The following is a 22,365-nucleotide window of genomic DNA, read 5'->3' as shown; positions in this document are numbered from 1 at the left end:
TGACCCTCAGCTTGTCTTCTGGTTCCTGACTCTGGCTGACCCTGGTTGTGACACAGATCACTCAGAGAGAAGATGCCATGACAGTCCAGAAGTGTGTTGCATCACTCTGCAGAAGCTGGCAAGCTTGGATTGTTACAGATCTATTGACAATCAGTTCAGGGTAGGCAAATCCATGATTGGCGCAGTGGTCATGGAGGTTTGCAGGGGAAGTAGTGCAGGTGGTGCTGGCCCTCTGGGTTGGAAAAATTGGACATATCCCTGAAATAATTGCAAGATTTGAATGGCTAGGGTTCCCGAGCTGTGTAGGTGCAACTGATGGGATGCATAGACCCATCCTATGCCTGCCATTTGAAGCAAGTGAGCACCTTTACCAGGAAAGGATACTGCTCCATTGTTATGTGGTCCTCAGTCTTTTCCATACTGGGACTCACCCAGGGGACCCCCCTCCTTCAGCAACATGTTTGTAACTCCCAGACACTTGGTTGTGTTTCCCCTCTCACTGAGACCCCCAGTGTGCCAAGACTCCTGGGCTCTGTTCTCACTCTGCTGCTGTTGCCACCAAGCCAGGGGGAAACTTGTTCAAAGCTGGAATTCAGGATCTGTTTTTTTTCTCCTTCCCTCAAATGCGCATCCAAAAAGCGGATTTTGATAGGCCACCCCTGGTGTGGAATGGTGTATTGGAATGGATGGATGGGCGGCACGTGCTGGAACCAGGCACATATTCCCCAGATGGGACTGGTGTGTCCAGGCTAGGTACACAGATTAGATGTAGAGGGGAGAGGACCAATTCTCCTGTGCTATAATATGAATCTTTGCATTACATAACACCTTCTACCCAAGGGTCTCAATGAGCTTCACAATAGTAATGAATGAAACCGTTCAGCTGCCTCTGCGAGATGGGCATATACCCCATTGTACAGATAAGGAAGCTAAGAGCAAGGATGGTCTTGTGGTAAAGATACTGCCAGTGGCCTGGGATTTGAGAGACCTGCATTACATTTCTAGCTCTGCTGCACATTCCCTGTGTAACTGTAGGCACGTAGCTCTGTGCCTCTGTACATTTCTGTTCTCTGGCAGTAACAATTCCTTTCTCATCCCCATTGTGAGAGCTCAGACTGCAAGCTCTTTGGGGCAGGGACTCTCTTTCATTATAAACGTGTACAAGGCTTGGCCCAGTGAGATCCTGATGTCAGCTGAGGTTTCTCGGCATTGCTGTAATGCAAATACAGAAGTAAGGAGTCCCAGAGAGGTCAAGTGACTTGCTCATGGTCAAATAGTCTGTGTCAGAGTTGGGAGTAGAACCCAGGGAACTCTCACTGTTTATGCCCCCAGGCACATGTCTTAACCACAATTCCATCTTTCATTCTCATTGGCTAATGTGATGCAGTAAGACACGTTTTAAATCAAAAAAATACTAACTGCAAAGTTGGCTCATTGTTTAGCAGAGAAGAGATTTAATATAATGGAAAGAATTCCCACGCTGGAAGTGTAGCAAGAGTCTTGTCATCTTTTCTCTCCCCTCTCCCTCCCAGCTTTTTTCCATCCTTTAGGTTTCAAAATGGAAAATGCTGATTTGACAACAAAATAACATTATTTAGAGGTTTTTGGAGCCTCAGGACTGTGTGTGGATGTGAGATACTGGGACAGGGGCTGCAGGTCTCGCTGGCATTAATATGCTAACATAGCATGTCTGGAGAGCTGGGTTCAAATCCTGGTTTGGTCACAGATGGAAAATAGTGAGCTCTACCTAGAGCATGATGACCCTAATCACATATGTGTGTTTGACCCACCACTGTGTTTGTGAACATGGAGATTAGGTGGTGGAGCACCCTCTGAGAGCAGGGCAAAGGGCCACTCACTTGTTGATGTTTGTACAGCAGCCAGTGTTTTGTAGGTACCAGGGGCGCTGCCAGTCAGAAGTGACGCGAGGCAGGTCAGCACGAACGCGTGTTGACAGAGCTGTGCGTATGTTTGTGCGGTTAAAGTAGCAGGGCAGAGGAGGGACTCTAGATCATGACTGAGGTGCTTTGGCAGAGCTGAGAAGTCATGGACGCTTACTACTGCTGCATAGAGCCACTGCCCTAACTCACCAGTACCTGTAAGCGTGTTGCCAGTTCCTCATTTGAATCATAAGCACAGTCTCCTCCCCAAATGAAATCAGGCCTTAATGTGATTCTTCCCTCTTGGGAGTGGTGAGCTGAGTATTGGGATTTTGTTGTTTTGAAACTGCAAACGCTGGATGAGAGAAGGTTCAAGGCTCTTGGCCTCCAGCTCCAAGGATTTGCAGCACACACAAGAGTATAATGACCAGGAAAGTTAACACCCAGAATGAGGAGTTCCAGATAGCTGAGGAGTGGGAAGGGGAGAGAGGCACTGTCTTGTGACCTGAGTACAGGATGCCGGGCCAGGTACTCCTTAGTTCCTTCCGAGTTGACTCTGCTAGTTGACACTGTGCGGCAGGCTTTTGTTTCCACCTTTGCAAAATGCACACGACAGTCCCCCCACTGAAGACTGTGTTAAGGCTTGAATTTGGAGTGCCTTGAAGATTTAAGGTCTGTCACTCTCTTTGAGTCCATCCTTTCTTCAGATTGCCACCATTTCATTGTAATTTACTTGTTTTTCGGTTATGGATGGCTGCAGACCTTTGCAATGCTTCCAAGCACTGGTTGTGTTAACAGACTGGGTGACAGGGTCACGGTGAGATAAGATCAGAGGCAGCTTGTGCTCTTTAAAACCTTGAAATGCCACTTGTAACTTTGCAGAGTTCTAACATCACTCATTGGATAAAGGCATTTCCTAGCTGGTTCTGCCCTCCACATGTTAACTGTCTGTTCTCTGCACCACTTGGACTCTTGTCAGCTACAACTCCTTCCACTGTGTCTCCCGATAAACAGAATGCCAGCTCAGTCAACTAGATTTAGCTAGCTGAAATTGAATTAATTCGGAGTGACTATTAGCGCTAAGGACCCTGCTTTGGCTCGAGATGCCATGTGAAATGGAAATAATGTTTTGATTTGTTAAACAGTGGTGATTTGAACTGTAACATTTCTTAACCATAAGAAAGGTTGCATGCAAAGCGTCTGTGCTTTGCTCATGTTGACTCATAGACAGGCGCAACATATACTCTCTCAAATATGGTACTTGTTTTCAAGGTTTTCTGAGATGCTGCATCTTTAACAAGCCCTTGATAAATGAGAATTTGATGCTCACGGTGACAAACTGTCTCTTCCTTCCTGCCCATATGCAACTTCATGCTTTCAGTTTCCCTAGCATTATTATGGGAGGATATTGATTTTAAATCTGTTCAGGGGACGCTGTAATTGTATATTAGATATTTTGCGTTGGCTTGCAAGGGCTGCACTAATGCAAAAGGCTCGAGCGTTTCCGTACAATCTAGAGGGAGAAGATTGCTAAGGACCTTGAGGTTTTTAGGAGGAGAGAGAGCGAGAGAGAGAGAGATACTGTGGTAGGAAGAGTCAGAGGGAATGTTTTTTTCTTCTTCGCCCCCCCCTTTTTCCTCCCCCCAGTTGCTTTGCATCAGGGCATGAAAGGAGTGGAAACACAAGAGGGACAAAAGGCAGCCGAACAAATGATGAAACTCAGTAAGGAAATAAACTAGATTCAGAATTTACGGCTTAAAATCGTTGCATTGATCACTGTTTGAACAGTCATTACATCCCTTTGGACGGCATGATTAGGAAAGCAGATCTGGACTTTCAAGATGATGATTTTTTTTTTCTGTCTCTCTCTCCACCTCCCCCCCCCACCCCCAGTAGCCTGACTCTCTCTGTTTGGGCAGCAAAATGCGAAATAAGTCTCTGGTTGATTCTGTGAAAGGGAAAGAAGTGGAGCGTTATCTGATACTCAGGTCTCTCATTTCTGTGTGTATCTCTCTCTCCTAGATGAAATTTTAGGCAGGAGAAGAGTATGTTCTCCCAACAGCAGCAGTGAGTGTCCTTTAGAAAGCAAGAAAACCCGAAGCGAGTCCCCAAAGGGTAAGTGCTGCTTCTCTCTCCCCTCTCCCCGCCCCATTTTCTTTTCTTAAGAACCTAACTTAATTGAAATTAACGAGGGAGGGATGGGAGATGCTGAGTAGGAGCTTTCAGTATCAGTGCTGGGGATGTGCGAGGAAGGCTACCAATGCACAGTGTTCTCTTCAGCTAAGTGGAGGGAAGATCAGTGTGTGTGTGTGTGTGTGTGTGTGTAATTATCTCCCTTAAACCATAAAATAATCAGTCTAATTAAAAACCAAACCAGGAGCTCGTGGGTTGGGGTGGAGGGTATTTTTCAGCAGAGTGCCTTGGTTTGGGTATTTAATACAGGACACGCACTGCATTATCATGTTGGCATCTGCTTTTTTGCGCGTCTAATTGTGGGTATAGTAAAAGTCCAGCTAGATAGTCCTTCGTTGATAAAGTCAGTCCTCTGCAGATGGAATCTGTAGCGTTGGTGGGGGGGAAGGGGAATGTTTTGTTTTTAATTTTAGGGTTTTTATTTAAATCTCCTGATTTGTTTTTATGCCTCCCTGCTATAAACATGATTTTAAAACTTTTTTTTATGACTGGCAAAGTGGACTGGGTAATGGAGCCTAAAGTTAATGAGTTCGTCTTGGGGTTGCGTAAATGAGGTTTTGCAGGCTGTTCACTTAAAGGCTTTGTTGTTAAGGTCAGACTAATTAGCTGTCAGTAATGTCCACCTCAATCATTATTGCTTAAGCTGCGCTCTTCTAGCCATTTACAAAAAAAAAAAAAAAAAAAAAAAGCATCAGGCTGGCTGCCTGCAAGCCAGGTCTGGTTTCATGGGGCTGGAGTCCAGCAGCTCAGCTTCTTAAAAAGGAATGAGGGGGACTGAATACACTCTCATGTTAACCAGACCAGATGGTCTCCAAGGGGACTTCAGCATGCAGCGTTTTACTGCGGAACGTTCCTGGCTTCCTAAAATAATACCTCGTATCGCGTCTTCTAGCCGTGGCTGGTGCAGTGCCTAGGATGACACTGTAATTCTAAATAATATTCTTTTACGTCATCCCCTCCCGGCCTCCTACCCCAAAATTATGATTAGAAGGGCATTAGTATTCCAAAAGCGATCCTTGTTGGCTGCTAATTGGGGCGACTAGTGCCTGGTACAGTAGCTGCTAACATTACCTAGTAACACACGCTCATTCTTAATCATTTTCTTTTATGTACCCCCTTCCTGCCTCTTATCTCCAAATTGTTCCAGTGAGGAATGCATGAATGGTCGAGCAGGAATTCCTGTTAGGTGCTAACGATACCTGGGGTAATGGGTACCTCAGCCAGGACCATCCACTAGGCCTAAATTATTTCCCTTCACTTGTTCAGCTGCCCACTTCCTGTCCTCCTCTTGCCCTCCTCCTCCGAGTTACCATCAGAAGTTCCTCCCTATTCCAGGAGGAATCCTTTGTGGGTGTTGAAATGCATTTATTACACAGGAGCTTTCGATTTCCAATGTCAGGCTATGCAATGCCATGCCACAGTTTGCCACAGCTTCCTTGAAGGAGCTAGCACATTCTGCCCACCTTCAGGTTTCTGCTGACTCTCTCTCCTCTACCCTGTCTTATCCATTGCATGCTCTGAGAATGGATTATGGTGGTAGCAATTTAATCTGTCTTGCTGAGAAGCAGCTAAGCTTTAATCAGGCTGTTCAAGACCAGGCTATCGTTTCTGGATCTATGACTCTGATCCCTACCCTCCAAAAAGGGTCCCATTCTATACAAATGGGAGTCAGGATCAGTATGACTTGACTTTGATGGTTGCAGTGTCAAGACATAAACAGTCCAGTCCTATCAGAGATGGGCCAAAGTTACCCTCCCCCCTACACACACACTTTGAGCCAACCCTTCTTTCTGCATATCCACCCCCTGGTCCACTTACCCACCTTTGCTTCTTTCTAAATCCTGCTTTCTCAGCCAGAGTCATTTAATCGGGGTTTCCCCTTGACTCATTCAGTCAGGGTTTCTCCAGAAGTCCTAAAGGGTGACAGCTCCACTCCACTTTCATTTTCTGCCCCCCACGCTTTCCTTTCCCTGAAAGCCTTCCCTGCCTTTTAAGCTAGGCTAACCTGAAACTGACACAGACTTTCTAAACCAGATGGATCTCTGTGAAACCTCCGAAGTTCTCCCTCTTCTGGTACACACATCTTGAGATTGTTTAGTGGCAGCTCTTCTCCCCCGGGTACTGTATGAGGCCTTTGACACACGGGGATCAGCTCTGCGCTAGCTGCCACTAAATAGTTAGGTTCCCCTGATCAGTGTCAATGGTGTTGGTTTTGCTGTGAGTAAATTCGAGGAACTACAGACTAGGGGAACCTGGAACATCCAAGTTACCAGAATGGATCAGGCTAATGGTCCATCTAGTCTGGTATTTTGTGTTCAGCAAGGACTAGTACCAGCTGTTTCACAGAAAGGTTTACTGTCCCCATAATAACCACGCATGGACTGTCCTACCCACAGGGGATGGTTCTTCCCAATCTCTGTCACTTAGGGTATGTTTACACTGGAATAAAAGACCCACAGCACAGCTGCAGCTGTCCCAGGTCAGCTAACTCGGGCGTACAGGGTTCAGGCTTTGGGTTAAATGTTGCTTTGTAGATGTTTGGGCTTCGGTTGGGGCCCGAGTTCTGGGACCTCCCTCTTTGTGGGGTCCCAGCCCAAGCCAGAATGCCTACCCACCAGTTACAGAGCTCAAGCCCCATGACTTAGGCCAACCACGGGTGTTTAACTTCAATGTTAACGGCTTGTGCTTTGAGGCATACCAGTTTATGTCCTTTTAGAACTTAACCTATCTCCTGCAACAGTGAATGTTCTCATTATCTCTGCAAAGTCTCATTCTTTGAATTCTGCTGAGCTCTGACCTCAAAGATATTGTTATTATTTATAATGTATTGTGGTACCGCTTAGGAGCCCTAGTCATGGCCCAGGACCCCATTGTGCTCGGCGCTGTACAAACACGGAACAATATCTTGTGGCAGTGAGTTGCTTGGAGAGGCTGGAGAAGCCATTCTCATGCTTCTTTTGAATAACGTGGGCCTCTTGTTAATTGGGATGTTTTCTTGTGGACGCTTCCTGTTGCATTGTCAGCCACATAACGTTCCTAAGGTAGCACCAGCAGTTCTTTATATGGAAAGGCAACTTGCGGGAAGCGTTCAATGAGTTTCTCAGTGTGGATGGGAGCCTTGTAGGGAAGCACATCTTCCACGTGTGTACAGGAAAGAGCAAGAGGAACCATTGCCCAGTGGTTAGGACACTACCTTAGGACTTGGGAGACCTGGGTTTGAATCCCTGCTCCAATCCAGGTACTCAGATACTATTCTGATGGAGGCCAGATAAGTGCCTAAGCTAGGTATTGAAACACCGGCTCAGATTTTAGCTCTGTCTGCCTGCATTGCAAATTCAGCCGTAACCAAGACTTTACCATAATTTGACAGTGGGATTAAAACACGCCGAGGGTGCTGTCTGTGATGCAGAAGGGAACCACCCTTTAACTGTGTCAGGATAGCCACATCCATACCTCTTTGTTGCAGGATTCCCCTGCGCTTCCCCCATCAGATGAGATTGGTTCCCTCCGGGGTGGTTGACAAGCTGCTAAGCAACCCTGGCAAACATGTGACTTTCTAGGAGTATTAGAAAGTGGGCGCTTACCTGTGTTGGGTTATTGAGACATGGTGACCTAGAATCTGTCTTGGGGTGTTTGGCAGGAGAGGGACTTTGTGCGGCTAGGACTCATACATGCATGTGCAGGTGAGAGATGAGTGGAAAGAGCCCACCTGTAAATCCACTGATACATCACTTAATTAGCTAAAGCAGTGCTGGAAAGGCACCCAGCAGGGCTTGTGCAAGAGCAATGCAAGGGCACACCCTGTGCAAAGTCGGCAGCTCCTGGATTGCCCCAATCTCCCTTTCCAACAGTGGGACGCTTGCTGCTTTCAGCAGCAAAGCTAGATGGGAGTCGGGTCTGCCAAATTCACAGTTATGGGCAGTGGCACCAGTGAGGGAGGCAATATCCTGGCCTGAATTTCCCTGTCCCTCCCCTAATCCCCTCACAGCGTGGCATCTTGCAGTGCTTCGACCTACCACAGGCACGGCTGGTTTAGGAGCCAGGTGAGCTAGAGGAGATCTGTAGCTTCTGCTGGTTCAGCTAATCTTCCAGGGTCTTTTGCTCGGGTAAAGTGGCCTTTGGCAGCTGCTCCCCAGCTTTGTGTACTCTGCCTTGGCCCTGTCTACAACATCATGGGAAGAGCCTATCCCATTATATCACATGCCAGCCCTAGATGCAACTGTCACTCCGGGCATGGCAGCATTGTCTCCAAAACAGCCTTTTGACCAGGAAAAGTGACCCTGCTCCTGTGGCACATCTTGAGACACTGTGCCTGCATCTCACAAAGCAAGGAGAACAGAGGCAGCTGAGGAAATCACTCCTTTTCTCTGACTGAGTGAAAAAACACCTGTAGAGCTGGAAACCCTTCCAGCACTGAAGCGGTAACCTTCCCTTCCCCCTCTGTGGTGCACACACCAGAGATCAAAAGAGAGCCCTATCTCGGTGGAAACTGGGCCACGCCAGCGCTGCTGTCAAACAGAGCAGAACGTTCTCGTGTCTAATATGGAAATGTGAGCATATCAGAGGCTCAGAGCCAGGGCTGCGCTGACAGGTCATGGAGGAAGCTTTCTCCCTGGGAGACAATTCCCCAGTAAAACGTTCACTCCCACAGCAACAGTGTGGTCTGGAGATGTGCTCCTCTGAGACAGAGAATAAAACTGCATTATTGCAAAGAGAGCAAGAGAAGAAAAATCAGGGAGAGAGGGTTTTTGTTTCTATTTGAGCTGCTGAAAAATAAATCTGTTAGAAGCCTTCTCAGTTGAGGAGATTTAAAAGTAGGCTGGACTAACTGCTGGAAAATACACGGTAGGAAGCGAACTTGCCTTGCCTGGATGACCTCGTGGCGCTGCCATTCTCTTCTTTCCCTCTGTGAATCACTTAAAAAAACCTCAACAACCACCCTACAAACCAACAGCACTACTTTGTGTCTTTAGTTTATACAAAAACAGACCTGCCCTGGCCGTGGGCCAGAGCTGGACAGTTCAGATCGAAATTCTCCAAAAATGTGAGGGTCTCCAGATCCATGTGTTTGGACCAGACCTCTCTCCACTTAAAAAGCTGTTGAAGAACAATAGTCTGGCCCTGCTCCTGCTCCCACTAAAGTTTGTAGCAAACCTCCCTGCTGGGTTGCAGTGGGCACAGGAGCAGATGCTCTGTTGGCTGAGACAAGACAACCCAGGTGGCCACAATCCTAACACTCAGCTCTGGCTTTGCATCTTTGGCCATAGCTGAGCTCACAGGGCAAAGGACAGAACATTGCAATGCTGCAGGCTGCCCTCTCTGTCTGATTAGAGGAACCAGGAAGGGAGCCTGGCTTCGTGGGGGCTGGTAGCTGTTCCCAGCTACCTCTTAGCTAGTGGGTGTTAAAGGAGAGGGTCTGTCTGCGGTAAGCCCTGTTGGAGGGGAATTATGCGATGCCTTGCTCAGGGGATGAGTCTCAAGCAAAGGGTTCCATTTTCCCACCTTGAATTGTGAAGCCCCAGTGTGTCACCATTGGGGGGAGGCCGTCAGCAGTGGGGGACAGTGGCATCGTAGTCTGCGTCACAAAGCTACGGAGAGCCTGCCTGCTCTGAAGGTCTGGTTCCCTTGTAGCTGACGTTCTGGAGGGCACAAAAAGCTGTCACTGTGTTGACAGAGTGAGAGAATGATGGTGAGAGAGCTGCACTCACATGCGCACACCCAGAGCCCTTGTTAGGGGGGCCGGCCAGGAGAGAGCAGAGAGACAAGCAGATGTCTGTCTAGGCCCTTGCTTCTGAGCTTCGACACTGGAGTCCTTTTCACACCTGGCAGCTGGAGGAGATTTGACAAGATCAGTCTTCCGCATTACCCCCTGGTAATGACAAAAGCAGACAGCAAAGCTGCCGCGGAGCTGGAATTATCACTGGCTGAGTCATGTGAAATCTCCAACTATAAGTGTGGAAATCCAGCTTTTCTCCCTCCACGCCCTCCCACCTTGCACCTGAAATCTGCTCTGGGGCTGAATGGATACAGTTTATGGTAATTAAGTATCATTACCCCCCCCCCTTTTTTTCCCTAATGACACGGCTGTGAAAAAACCTTAGTGATTTTCCTAAATCGGGGTCTGGGTCTTGTGGTTTTTTCCTCAGAGCTCCAGTTAAGAGCATCAGAGGGGGATTGAGACAGTTGATGCCTCTCTGAGCTTGCTGGGGAGGAGGGGTGCCAGGAAGGCAGGAGGCTGTGGGCGGTCTTGTCAGCTAGGAGAGTCGGGGGAGGTGATTTGGAGGGGAATTCCAATCCCTTTGCTCTTTCCTGAAAGCACCGGCCACCTGCTGCACAAGCGGTTGCTGCGGTTGCCTCTAATTATCCACCACTCCTCTTTTGAGTCAATCGGCTGTGTGGCAGATGCACCCCATTGAAGGGGTTGGGTCCAATTCCTAGCACTGCGCAGCACAACTCGGGCTTTGAACCTGTGAATTTCACAGGAAGTCCATGGTCCTTGAGATACAGAAACATGTCACTAGGGTGTCGTTTAGTGGTTGCAGTTTGTAGTCCTGATTGCAGAGTGCTGTGCTGGGTGAGAAATTGAGTGGAGCTCTGTCGTTGATTCCCGCAAAATTGGACAGAAATCACGTGCTCATTCTCTGGGCTTTATACTTACAAGGGAAAGGAGCTGTGTGAATGAAGGTGGTGTTTGGAGGTTCGAAACCCAGACTATTACAAGCTTTTTGGCTTCATTCTCTTCTTGGGGTTTTGAAGGAGATGGAACGTTTTTTTTTGGATTGATTATGACAGTAACATCCCCAGTTGAGATCACGGCCCCACTGTGCTAGAAGCTCGATTTAAAAAAAAGAAAAATGGGGCAGAGTGACCCTGCCCCAAAGATCTTATGCTCTGAGTGGACAGGACAGGTGAAAAGTAGACGGGGAAGGAGAAGTGAAGCAACATGCCTGAACTTGCACAGCAGGGAAATGGCAGAACTGGGATTAGACCCGGGTCTCCTCAGTCCTAGTCCAGTGTCCTGTCTGTTGTACCATGCTGCCTTTCCAATGCTGCTTGCTCCCCTCAGTGATCATCCTCTCAGGGGACCTCTTGGTTGTCCAAGAGCTGTATACGTAGCTGTAGGTGACACTAGTGTCAAGTGACTGGAATTTGTCCCTTTGCTGCCATCTTGGATTTGGGGCCAACATGGCAGCACCGTCGGGAAGGCCTGAAGGGCTCAGACATGGAGACGGGGAGCGAAGGAGAGAGAACTCAGAGCATGCACACAATGGTTCCATTAATAGATTGCTCTCTAATTCAGTCAACATGCTGGCATTCTAGTGAAGCTACGCAATGGGCAGGAGCCCTCCCCTCCCTTTCCCTCTGCCCGTTAAAGCTGTTATTGGGAGTTTCTCTGTGAGTAATGAAAAGGTTTTGCCTGTGGGGATGATCCAAGATAAAATAGTGTTAGAGCAGCCCCTGCCAAGGCGCGAGTGTGGTAATTACTCTGAGTTCTGCTTACAGTAAACAAAAGCTGCTCTGGATTTTATCTCCCCTGGTTGCTATAGTGGGGTCCCTATTGCCCAGGGAGCAGGTGGGGCCTTTCTGAAAGGGATTCAGCCCCACACAAGACAGCAAGGCTTGGCGAATGTGGAGGCAGGGATGTATGCAGTAAATCTGTTAGTCACTGAACCTAATTTTGGCTTCACTATCCATGCAATCCTAGTGGATTCAGTGGTGGGGAAGCAGAACTTGCTCACCTTACTTGGAGACATTGGTACTGCACCTGTGAGCAATGGGAGGAGGGTTGGCCCCATAAATTATATCATGGCTGGGCTGGGGTAGTTTGTATGGGTTTTTTTCCCCTTGTGGCCCTGCTGGGGGCTAGGCATCCAGCTGATTTCAGGGTTCAGTTAAAAGAACCATGTGCTTGTTACTTAGACATCAACTGATTCTTGTTCAGCTACTCAAGCTAACAAGGGAATCGGTGGAGTTGTCCTCTGCCTCTTCACAGCATCCATCGTCGTGAGGTGTAGGTCAAAGTTGTGGTGTTCTGAATAAGTGACAATCGCTGCTCCTCTCTTGCGAATAGCCGAGCCAGTTGGGACGGGGGCAAGGGAGGGCGATGGTCTGATAACTGCATCTCCTTTATAACTATTGTTTCATTGCGGTAACCTCCCACACATTAATTAATTTACCTTCACAGTGCTCTTGGGAGGTTGGCAAGAATTATCACGTCCATTTTACAAATGTGGAAACTGAGCTATGAAGTCAGATTAAGTGACTTGACTGAGGCCATATAGGGAGACTGTGGCAAAGGAACTCAGATTCTGCGTCCCCGTGTGACACCTGAACTACATGACCATTCGCTTTCTCTCGGGGTAGAATTGTGGGCAAGGCGCTGGACTCAGGCTTAATAGACTTGGGTTCAGTTCCCAGCTCACACACAGATTCTCTGTGTGACGGACCATTGGCAAATCCCTCACTCTGCCCTGTGCCTCCGTTCCTCATGCCTACCTCGCAGGAGTGTTGTGAAGATAAAACCGTAATGACTGGGGCGCTCGGCTGTACGAGTACCTAGAGAGACTGTTTCTGTGACTTCCCTTTCGATAGCTGAGTGGATGGATTATCAGTGCTGCTCCTAGCAAAACTGGTGGCATGCTACCTGTACTGCAGTTCTCAAACTCATCTACAGGAAGCAGTTGAGCAATGAGCATCTCCGTAGTGAGGGATCACTTTACCCCTCTCTGTAGCCACCTCCTCCAAGCATGTTCCAAATGGCAGGCTTGAAAGAAAGGGGTGGGTGTCTATTTAGGCGTTAGTTGAAAGAGAACTAGCATCCCGCAAGGGGAGTGGATGAGAATTCAGTACGTCTTTTATCGTGTGTTTGTGGCAGCAGCTGTCCTTCTTTACCCCCTTAGGTAAAGTGAGTTTGCCTGTAATTTTGTTTGATTGTAATGTAACAGTCTTGGCTTCCAACAAGTGTGTGTGTGTGCATGTACATGTGCTGAGTTTGAATTTTTTTGTGTTAAGAGTATATGCATGTGTTTGGAAGGGGTGTTGGGAGCATAGATACATGGTTGGGGGTGTTTGAGGGTGTGTGTGCATGTGTTTGGGGGAGTTGGGTGCTTATGCATTTGTGTTGGAGGAGGAGTTAAGTTTGGAGGTTTTGTGTGTCAAGTTCATATGCATGTGTTTTGTGGTATTGAGGGAGGATATCACTTGACTTTCGTTCTCTGTCTAGTTCTCTGGTCTCCCTGCACTGATGTGATTTCTTCCATCTCTCTCTCTCTTTTTAAAACCTTCTACTCTTCAGAAAATTCCCACACGCCCGTGCTCGAAGACTCAGTGACTCAGATGACCCCAGAGGAACACTACAGACGGATGATGTCAGCCTTGAACGAACACAGCACCTTTGAGGAGCAGCAGCAGCAGCGCCTCTACCAGTTGGCCAACAGCATGGCAGTCCCCAGCCACGGTGGTATGGGCTTTCGGGTGGGAGGAATAGGCTGGATTTGTAATGTGTTTTATTAAGTCTCTTGTTTCGTTAGTTCCCTGTGATCTCTGATACTTTATCTAGCAACTGTCCTGGGCTGTAACAACACCTAGTGGTGAGAATGGAGTGGATGTGCTTGTGAGCTTTGCTTCTGAGAAGCTTAAGACAATTAGCTTGTGATTGCAGCCGATCTATCAGTAGCGCAGGGTCCTCTCCCCTTTCTCCTTGTCTTGGAGTCTCTCAACCCAAATATTCAGAATCCTTGGTGCAAGTGTGACTTGGTCAGAAGTGGAGTGAATTTAGTGGGTCTCTGCCTAGTCTCATCTCATCACAAGCCCACCTCGCCCTTAGGCCTCATCCAGAATGGTTGGCAGGCTTGGCTGAGCAGAGGCTTAGGGCTTGGACAGATGAGGGGGTGTGGTCACTGTCGTGCAGTGGCAGTTCTGTGAGAGGATCGAGCGCTGGAGAAGTGTTGCAAGATGTAGTTTAGTGCATTGGCAGTGCTGTGCATGGGAAATTCATACAGCACCTGCCTGCCATGTGTCTGGCCGTAGCTGGTGTTTATGACCCGCCACCTTACGAGGATTCAGTTCACCGTGTTTTTAGGAATGAGAAAAGTATCATGCAAATAAGCCCAGGGTGCAATGAAAACTGTTCAGCAGGAGAATGCATAAGCCAGTGGGAAATGTGTGTCTGGGGACAGACGGATAGATTCATCCCTGGTGTGTAACTTCATTGCTCTGGAGATGAATTGGTCCTGCTCTAGCTGAAACCAGATCTGCTGTGGGCAGAGGCTTGGTAAACCTCGGCGCTGAAAGGGAGAAACCTCTTCTGTGCCCAGCATACTCATGTTGTGAGAGTCTCATCAGAGCTTTGCCACAAGAATACTGTAGGCAACTTCCAGGCACTGCTTTCCTTGCAGCCACAGAACACCAGCAACAAGGCAGGACGTTGGGCTGTCTAATGCTGTGTTGGGTGTTATGGGGAAGCCAAGATTCTTCCGCCTCACTCTGGTTTAATTCAGAGTAGTTTAGGCTTTGGCTGCACTGGGGTATTTTTGCACGGATGGAGAAAACCCGAGTGAGGATGGTGTTGCACCGGCGTAGGAAGTGTTTTGTACTGGCGTAGATTTAAAGTCAGATAAGCTGCACATGTGCCAGTCCTCTTTTACACTGGTGCAGCTCGTCTACACAAGGGATTTGCACTAGTGCAGCCACATCAGTGCAAAATAAGAAACAACCCAGCCCTTAAAAACAACCCCCAATTCTGAACAGGTTTTTGTGTCTTGCTACTTCTGCTCCATTATCCTGGGGAAACTGCTGCTTCTTCGGGAGAGTTTGTGCTCTAGTCCTTTGGTTTGTGCTTTAATTAAATAATAAAAATAAAAGTGTTTGTCCCTCATACTGGGAAGCCCTACTCAGAGCCAGTCACAGGGTGTTCGAGGTATCGCGAGCATCACCTGTAGGGGCACTAGTGTGTTAGCAAAGCAGCCAGTGGGAAATTGGGTCATGGTGAGAGAGCCCACACGTGTTGTACAGACGTCAGTCTGTGTGTACACCTTCCCTTCTCTTGTGCATGTGTGACATGCTGGCACAGGACTGGCTGTAGCCAAAACAAAGCTATTAATTATGCATGTGCCTTCTGCCTTTTCAGATGCAAGAGCAGGTGAGTGAGGGGGTGTCCCAGAGTGAATCTCTGGAGGAGCGGGGGTGGATTACTGAGCTGCCTTGGAGCAGGAGGGATTGTTGGCGAGAGAGGCCTGGTCTACACTACGCTGTTAAACCGATTTTAACAGTGTTAAATCAATTTAACGCTGCACCCGTCCACACTACACTGCTTTTTATATCGATTTAAAGGGCTCTTTAAATCGATTTCTGTAATCCTACAAAACGAGAGGAGTAATGCTAAAATCGATATTACTATATAGGATTAGGGAGTGTGGATGCAAATTGACGTTTAGGCCTCCATTATTATTACCGATCAGTTAGCTGACCGCACAGAGGGTGGGCTGCACCGCTCCAGTAAATTAACGCTAGCCTCGGACGCACACCACCGAATTAATGTGCCTAGTGTGGATGCGCACAATCGACTTTATAATATGTTTTATAAAATCGGTTTAAGCTAATTCGAATTTATCCTGTAGTGTAGACGTAGCCAGAGATTTGACAACTATCTGAGCACAGAAGGTGAAGGTGTCACTGGGAGATAGAAATTACATGGCATAAGATCCCTTAGTCCATGTCCAGCTCTCTTCCTCTGAACCTCTCTCTACGTAAAGCCTTCAGCTGCCAAACTGTATCTGGCATGGATTAACCAGAGAAAGAAAGAAAGAGAGAGAGAGGGGTTGGGGGAGGGAGGAATAAGAGGCAGAGCAGCATCAGCAATGTATCTGGTGAAGACTTGAAGGAGAATCTCCAATGTGGAGTAAATCCCTGGGGCTGCTTGTTAGGTTAATAAAGAGGCTGCCTTACCCTTCCCCTTTCCATTTGATTTGATTTGCTTCTCTGGGTGGCAGGAAGGTGATCCTGTTTAATGTAGAGTTAGGATTTGTTCAGCATCACAGGCACAGCAGACACCTTCCCAGACACGCAATGCGTGTGAGCGCAGCACACCCACAACACACACATAGGCGCTGTGTAGAGACACGCAACACATCTCCACAGAGGCACAATGCGCACAAGCACAGTGCATGCACAACCGGTGCATAGGCACAGGACACACACACACACACACAACCCGAGTTGGTAGACAGAAGCAGCATGCACAGTGAGTGTGCCCTGGCACAATACACAACTGCACATAGGCATGACGTGCACAGTACAGTATACACAAGGACAATACAGAGGCACAACATATGCTTACACAAAGGTGCAACACACAAGTTGTGCATGTTTGGTATTCACACAAGCACAATAGACAACATATGCTTACACAAAGATGCCACATGCACGTGTTGGACACACAACATGCACCTACACATAGGTACAGTACACACAGCAGACATAATACATGCACAGGCACAACATGGGTACACAGCGTACACACAGGCACAACTCACAAACCCACATACAACATATGTGTGTGTGCTGGCACGATACATAAGCTCATATGCAACACACACATACATGCATGTACACAGGCTCATTACACAGACTCACAACAGGCCAACACATAGGCCCAACTCACTTGGGCACAAATTGAGCACCAGACATGGAAAACACCCCCCACCCCAGGCACAACATATGCACCAGAGCAGCTGATGCCACAGCACTTCTATCTCCAGAGCAGCTCATTGCAGTAAAAAGCCTGACATTTTTTAAAATTATGATTAAACTGTCTCCTCAGCATTTCTGGGAGTGTGGGGGGAGTCCGATTCTGAGGTTTTGGGGTGGGCAGGAGGAGAGGGGAACGCTGCACAGACAGGCTTTCTTGTGTAACGTTGACAAGACAAAACTTCAGTGTGTTTTGGATTAGAGCCACACCACAGTCCTCTGGTTGGGCTGTAAATTATTAGTGCCAGGACAAAGCGCAGTTTATCTGCAGGCTCACACGGAGGCACCAATAACGTTAATTATTTAGAAAATGTTAATAATTTAGAAATCTCTCTCTTTTTTTTAATTGCTTTTCTTTCCCATTCCCCCTCCCACACGCTGCTGCCTTCCTCCCAGCATCCCGTGTTCTAAATTCAGTCCATCTCCGTGCCTGGAACCTCTATCCACCAGCGTTGCGGTGTCAATCACTCTGATTTCCCAACTGTCAGAGTGCAGGATTGTAAATAACAGATCCTCTGGGGTGGGGCAGGAGGGGCTAGGCGATGGGGTGGGGGAGGGAGGGAGTGACGGGAGGGGAGGAGGAGACGGGAAGGTATACGGGGGAGTTGTTGCGGTCATTCAGGATCAATGCAGCTTCTGGAATTGGCTGCATGCCAGACTTCTAAATTACAGGCACTGTGGCAATAAGGAGTGACCTGGGTTTTTCAGATAATTAATATATAAACATCGGAGGCACGTGGTCCCTGGCTCGGCAAATTCTGCCGACTTTTTATGTGATCTGATGGGGCTGCTTGTTTCCCTCTCTCCTACATGCCTTTACAGTTTAAAAATATAGATCATTTTAATGTTTGTTCCCTTTCTTCTTTTTTTAATGTTTGCATGTACATGAATGCGGCAAGAGGTACCCTAGGGACCGAAGTCCTGTTTATTCACAGCTCAGGCGGTGGCTGTGCAAGGTTTTCCACCCCAACCTGCTCTTCTGCCAATGGGTCTCAGCCCTGACTGGGAGGACCCCAGCCCCCAGCTAAGGGAGTTGAGTCAACATGGCCAGTTGACGTGTATTGGACACTTATGTGGGTAACGAGAACGTGCCTGGTGACATGCCGTAGGATAGAAAAGAAAATAGAAGGGATATAACTCGTCATGCTCCAAGCTTTAGGCCAAACACTGCTCAGAGTTAGCAAGAAACTTCCCCTGGGGAGGCTGTTCCATAACTGCCCACCAGGGGAGTTCCTTGCACCTTCTTCTGATGTAGCTGATAGTGGTCACTGGTTGGAAGCAGGATACTGAGCGAGATGAACCATTGCTTGGCTGATGGTCCAGCAAATTCCTGCGTTCTTCATCATTCGTTTTTGTTAAAAGCACTGGGTGGGGTGGTGGTAAATTTTCGTTGTGATGTTGGAACTGGACCAAGACCCAGAGTACTTGTGTCATGCAGGCTGCTTATGCTTAAAATGGTGATTTAGAGGTGAAAGGCTTTCTCTTCCCTTACCCACCACCCCCTGAGCCAAGATGCTGCTCTTCCATGTGCTCTCCACTTCAGCCTCTGGAAATGCAGAGGGAGGCTGGGTGTTTGCCGCTGGGGCTGTGGGGAGAGTGGTCTACCAGTCTCTTCCCCAGCTGTGAGGCAGATATGAGGGGGAACTCCGGTACAGCGCAGTGTGAGGATGCACACCTGCCCCCTGGGTTTTATGCTGGATTTGATGCTCCAGGACCTCCCTCTTCATTTCAGATCTCACTGTAGGCACTATGGGTGTTGCTATTATTGTGTTATCATAGTGCCTAGGACCCCCAGTCACTGACCAGGAGCTCCCTGTCGTAGGCAGGGTACAATCTGTTGCTTGATCTTTGTCAGTGTCTCATGCTGAATCAAATCCTGTGGGGGCAACTCTGCCAGATGATCTTGAGTGGGAGGAGGGAGAAGTAGACCTCAGAGGCTGATCGTGTTCAGAGATTGGAGCTGGGGAACCTTTGACTGGAGGGCATTTGGCCTGGCTGCAGCTTTTTGAAGCTTTAAAACGTGTCTTTGCTGCATCCATTTTCCAGCCTCCTTGCATGGGTGTCAGATATTTAAATAGCCATTGTTTCTGGAAAGGTTCTCAGCCTGTGTGGGAGGGGTGTGAATGTGCATCCATACATGTGCAATGTGTGCACAAAGGCACGTGTATATAGTATGCTTCCATATTTGAATTTGGAAAAAAAAATTGTATTCACATATGACTATATACTATCTAGACTTCTCACTAATGCACAGGACTGAGAATAAAGACATGTGAGGGTCTAGCCTCAACTCTGGCACACACATGCAGGGCGAGCCTGTGCCCCAGTTTTCCCATCAGTAAAATGGGGATAGCATAATCTTAAGCACCTCTGTAGTGCTCTTCAGCCCTGGATCTCAAAGCACTTTGCAAAGGCAGGAAAGAATTATCCTTGTTTTTACAAATGGAGAAACTGAGGCATAGAGGCGAATTGACTTGTCACACAGCAGTACAAGCATGGTATTAATTATGACAGGTTGATAATGGCTAAGGAGTTAATGCAGGCAAAGCACTTTGAGCGTTTCATGGAAGGTGCTGCAGAAGTACAAAGGATGATGATTGTAATATATACTCCGACAAACACCCTATTCTTATATTCAAGTACATTCAATTTGGCTCTGTCTTGGCTTCCTGTGACACAGAGCAGTAGATAGTGGGTGTGAGGAGGGGGTTTCCTGTCTGTGTGTTTTCCAGTGTGTCATGAAGACAATAACAGAGGTTTCACTGCTGGGCTGGTGCAAGCGTGCAGAGGTAGGGTGCCCCAGAATTGTGTGTAGGCAGATGAGGAGAGGTAAGCCCAGCGTGGGGGAAGGAGCACGGCTTGGAGGCGGGGAATCTCCTGATGGTTAACTCTGTGGTAGGGTAGCACTCCAGAAAGAGCCTCTTGCAATGCAGGTGGCTGTCTCTTCTGTAACTAATCCCCTTAGCATTTTCATTGGTCGTCCTGGGCTGCTCTGGTCCCTCTGGTGGATAAATGCATCAAATAGAATAATTAGTAAAGTGTGGCACCTGCACAGCAATGCCCAGCTTGGAATGCTGTACAAACACCAGCTAATTAGTGTGCTGTAATGATCTTGCTGGGGACGAATTAATACCCCCATTTTACAGGTGGGGGAAAATGAGTCAGAGCAGCTCCGGGCTTGTCTGTATGGTCAATGGAACCAAAGCAATTGTAAGTCACACCGTTAGTTATTTTGATGCAAGTCTGTATATAGATGCTTATTTCAGAATCACAGTGCCCTAGGGCTGTGGCTCGGATCCCATCTAGCATTTGCTATGTTCCTGTGCAATGGGGCATTCAGATTCTGAAATAACAGTGCGCACATGCTGCCTTGCACTGAAGTAACTTGAGGTGTGAACTGCAGCCCCCTTAGCTATTCTGGTTTCGTTTCCTGTGTAGACAAGCCTTCAGCGACTTGGCCTAAAGCGGGAGACTGCACTCCAAGTTAGGGTTGAGAGATTCAGGGTCAGTGAGCTCAGCTTGAGAGCAGGAGCTCAGTGGGGAGGGGGGTGTTGCAGTGACCCCTGTTCTGCCCTACGTGAGGCAATCTCCTCCCTACACTGCCCCTCCTGAAAAATGAGTGTGAATCTCCAGCTGCAAAAGGTGAGTGAAGCAGGAGGAATGAGACTGCTCCCCCCAAGGAGCTTAGAATGGGGCTCATAGCGTGACCCCTTTTCCCCTTCCCACTAAGTAGCCTCTAGTGCACAGCCCTAGGCTGTCCAGAAAGGCTGCTGGGGCGGCTAGCTTACCCTCCCCGCTGTAGCGATTGACTGATTTACTGCCTGACTCATTCCCCACCTCCCTTGAAACCTTTCCGTGGAATTCCCCGCATGTGCCCCAAGGCTGAGTTGCAGGAGCCCTCCCAGTGGGGAGCACGGCCCACGCACTAGCCCGACCAAGGCAGATGTTTCTCATAGTCTGTTTGCAAGTGCCAAACCGCTGCCTCCCTTCAACACCCCGCCCCCCATCAGCTCTGGGCACTGCTGAGGCTCCAGGTAGGTGAGGGGGAGAGTAGTAAGTGTTGTGCGAGACTTAACAGGACAGCAGGGATATGCAGGCAGCATGGGCTGGGATATGAATTCCAGCCAGTCAGCGCTGCTGCAGCAGGAGGAGAAAGGAGAGCCATGACTTACTGTTAACTCCATGGTTTGTTGGTCACAGATACTGCTGGGGGTCAGGGCAGAAGAATGTGATCTTCTGGGCAAGAGGCTATGGGAAGGGTGGGGTGGAGCCTCTGGAGGCAAAACTTTTGCAACCCTGCCCTATGTCCTCTGACAGGCCAGGAAATGGGCAAGTCTCTTACTGGCTCTCCTGTGTGTGCGCCATCCCTTTTCTGTGGGAGGGGGAGCGGTGTGTTACCCATCAATGGCTATTAGCCAAGGTGGTCGGAGATTCAAGTTTGCAGCCTCCTGCTCTGGATGTACTGAAACCTTTGACTGCTAGGACTGGAGGACAGAGGCTGGATCACTCAGATTGCCCTGTGTTCATTCCCTCCAAAGCATCTGGCACTGGCCACTGCTGGAAGACAGGATACTGGGCTGGACAATTAGTGTGATCCAATATGGCTGTTCTTGTGTGGGGGAGCGGGCTCACCTGTAGTTCTGATGAGTCCACCAATTTGGGCCCCTTAGGGTAGCTGTGGGCTTTGCCAAACTGGCCAGTGTCACTGTGTCCCCCTAATCTTTGCCCTAGGAAGATTTCCCTCCCCCAGTACAGTGACTCTTGCAACCACTTTCCTTCCCCACAGCTGTGGCCCTGGATCCTGTGGGCTAATTCTCCTGGGGCTGCAACAGTGTGGGTGCTAGGCTGTGGAGTGTCTGACCTCAGCAGGGGCCCTGAGGGCAGGCACTTCCAGAGCCAGTTCTCAACATGCTGCACGCAGGTGGGGCTCTGCTCACTTGCCCCTTTAACCAGCCAGGTTCGCCCCTGTGGGCAGCTAAAGTAGCCACATGGGGTCAAATCCAGCAGGGGAGGTTGGCTGTGGCTCTGAAGTCTGGGCCTTGTCCCCTCTCCACTGGTGGATTGCAGGTATCGATGCTCGTAAGCACTGGGCCCTGGTGTCCAGCAGCTCCAGCTCCCTCAGCAGAGTTTTCACTGCTGCCGCCAGCTCAGTTCCTACCCCCCCCACCCCCCGGCCTGGAGTCGAAGGGAAGAGACCAGCCGCCAGTTCTGTGCCCTCCCGCTGGGGCAGGCAGCAGGGTCCTGGCCAGCCGAGGCGGTGCAGCGCTGGGTGCGCACAGTGACCCGGGCCCCTGGCAGCAGACGCGGGGCCGGAGCTGGACCGCGCCGCGGTTCCCCTAGCGCGGGGCGCACGCAGCCAGGCGCCGGCCGGGCCCGAGAGGCAGCAAACCTCCCCCCCGGGCAGGAAGGCTCAGTCAATAACCCCCCCGCCAGTGACACCATTTCCTCCCGCGGCCGCGGGCGGTGGAGCCAGCTCGCGCCGGGGGAGGAAAGCCCGGGCACAGGCGCGCTATTCATCCCGCGCCGCCAGGGGAGCGAGGCGGCT

General features: G+C 49.0%; 1 protein-coding gene across 2 annotated transcripts in view; it reads left to right on the top strand.

Annotated features, from left to right (window-relative positions):
• SAMD11 (sterile alpha motif domain containing 11) overlaps positions 1-22,365 on the top strand; it is a 181,106-nt gene that overhangs the window by 126,427 nt on the left and 32,314 nt on the right. For both annotated transcript variants that reach the window (XM_075060202.1, XM_032779953.2), the window contains exons 6-7: positions 3,903-3,995; positions 13,369-13,533. In XM_075060202.1, coding sequence (XP_074916303.1) covers positions 3,903-3,995; positions 13,369-13,533 — 258 coding nt within the window. The remainder of the gene's footprint in view (positions 1-3,902; positions 3,996-13,368; positions 13,534-22,365) is intronic.

Source organism: Chelonoidis abingdonii, chromosome 23, assembly GCF_003597395.2.
Source record: "Chelonoidis abingdonii isolate Lonesome George chromosome 23, CheloAbing_2.0, whole genome shotgun sequence".
Taxonomy (NCBI): Eukaryota; Metazoa; Chordata; order Testudines; family Testudinidae; genus Chelonoidis; species Chelonoidis abingdonii.
Note: the sequence above shows the minus strand (reverse complement) of the source record. Positions and strands in the feature narration are given on the sequence as shown.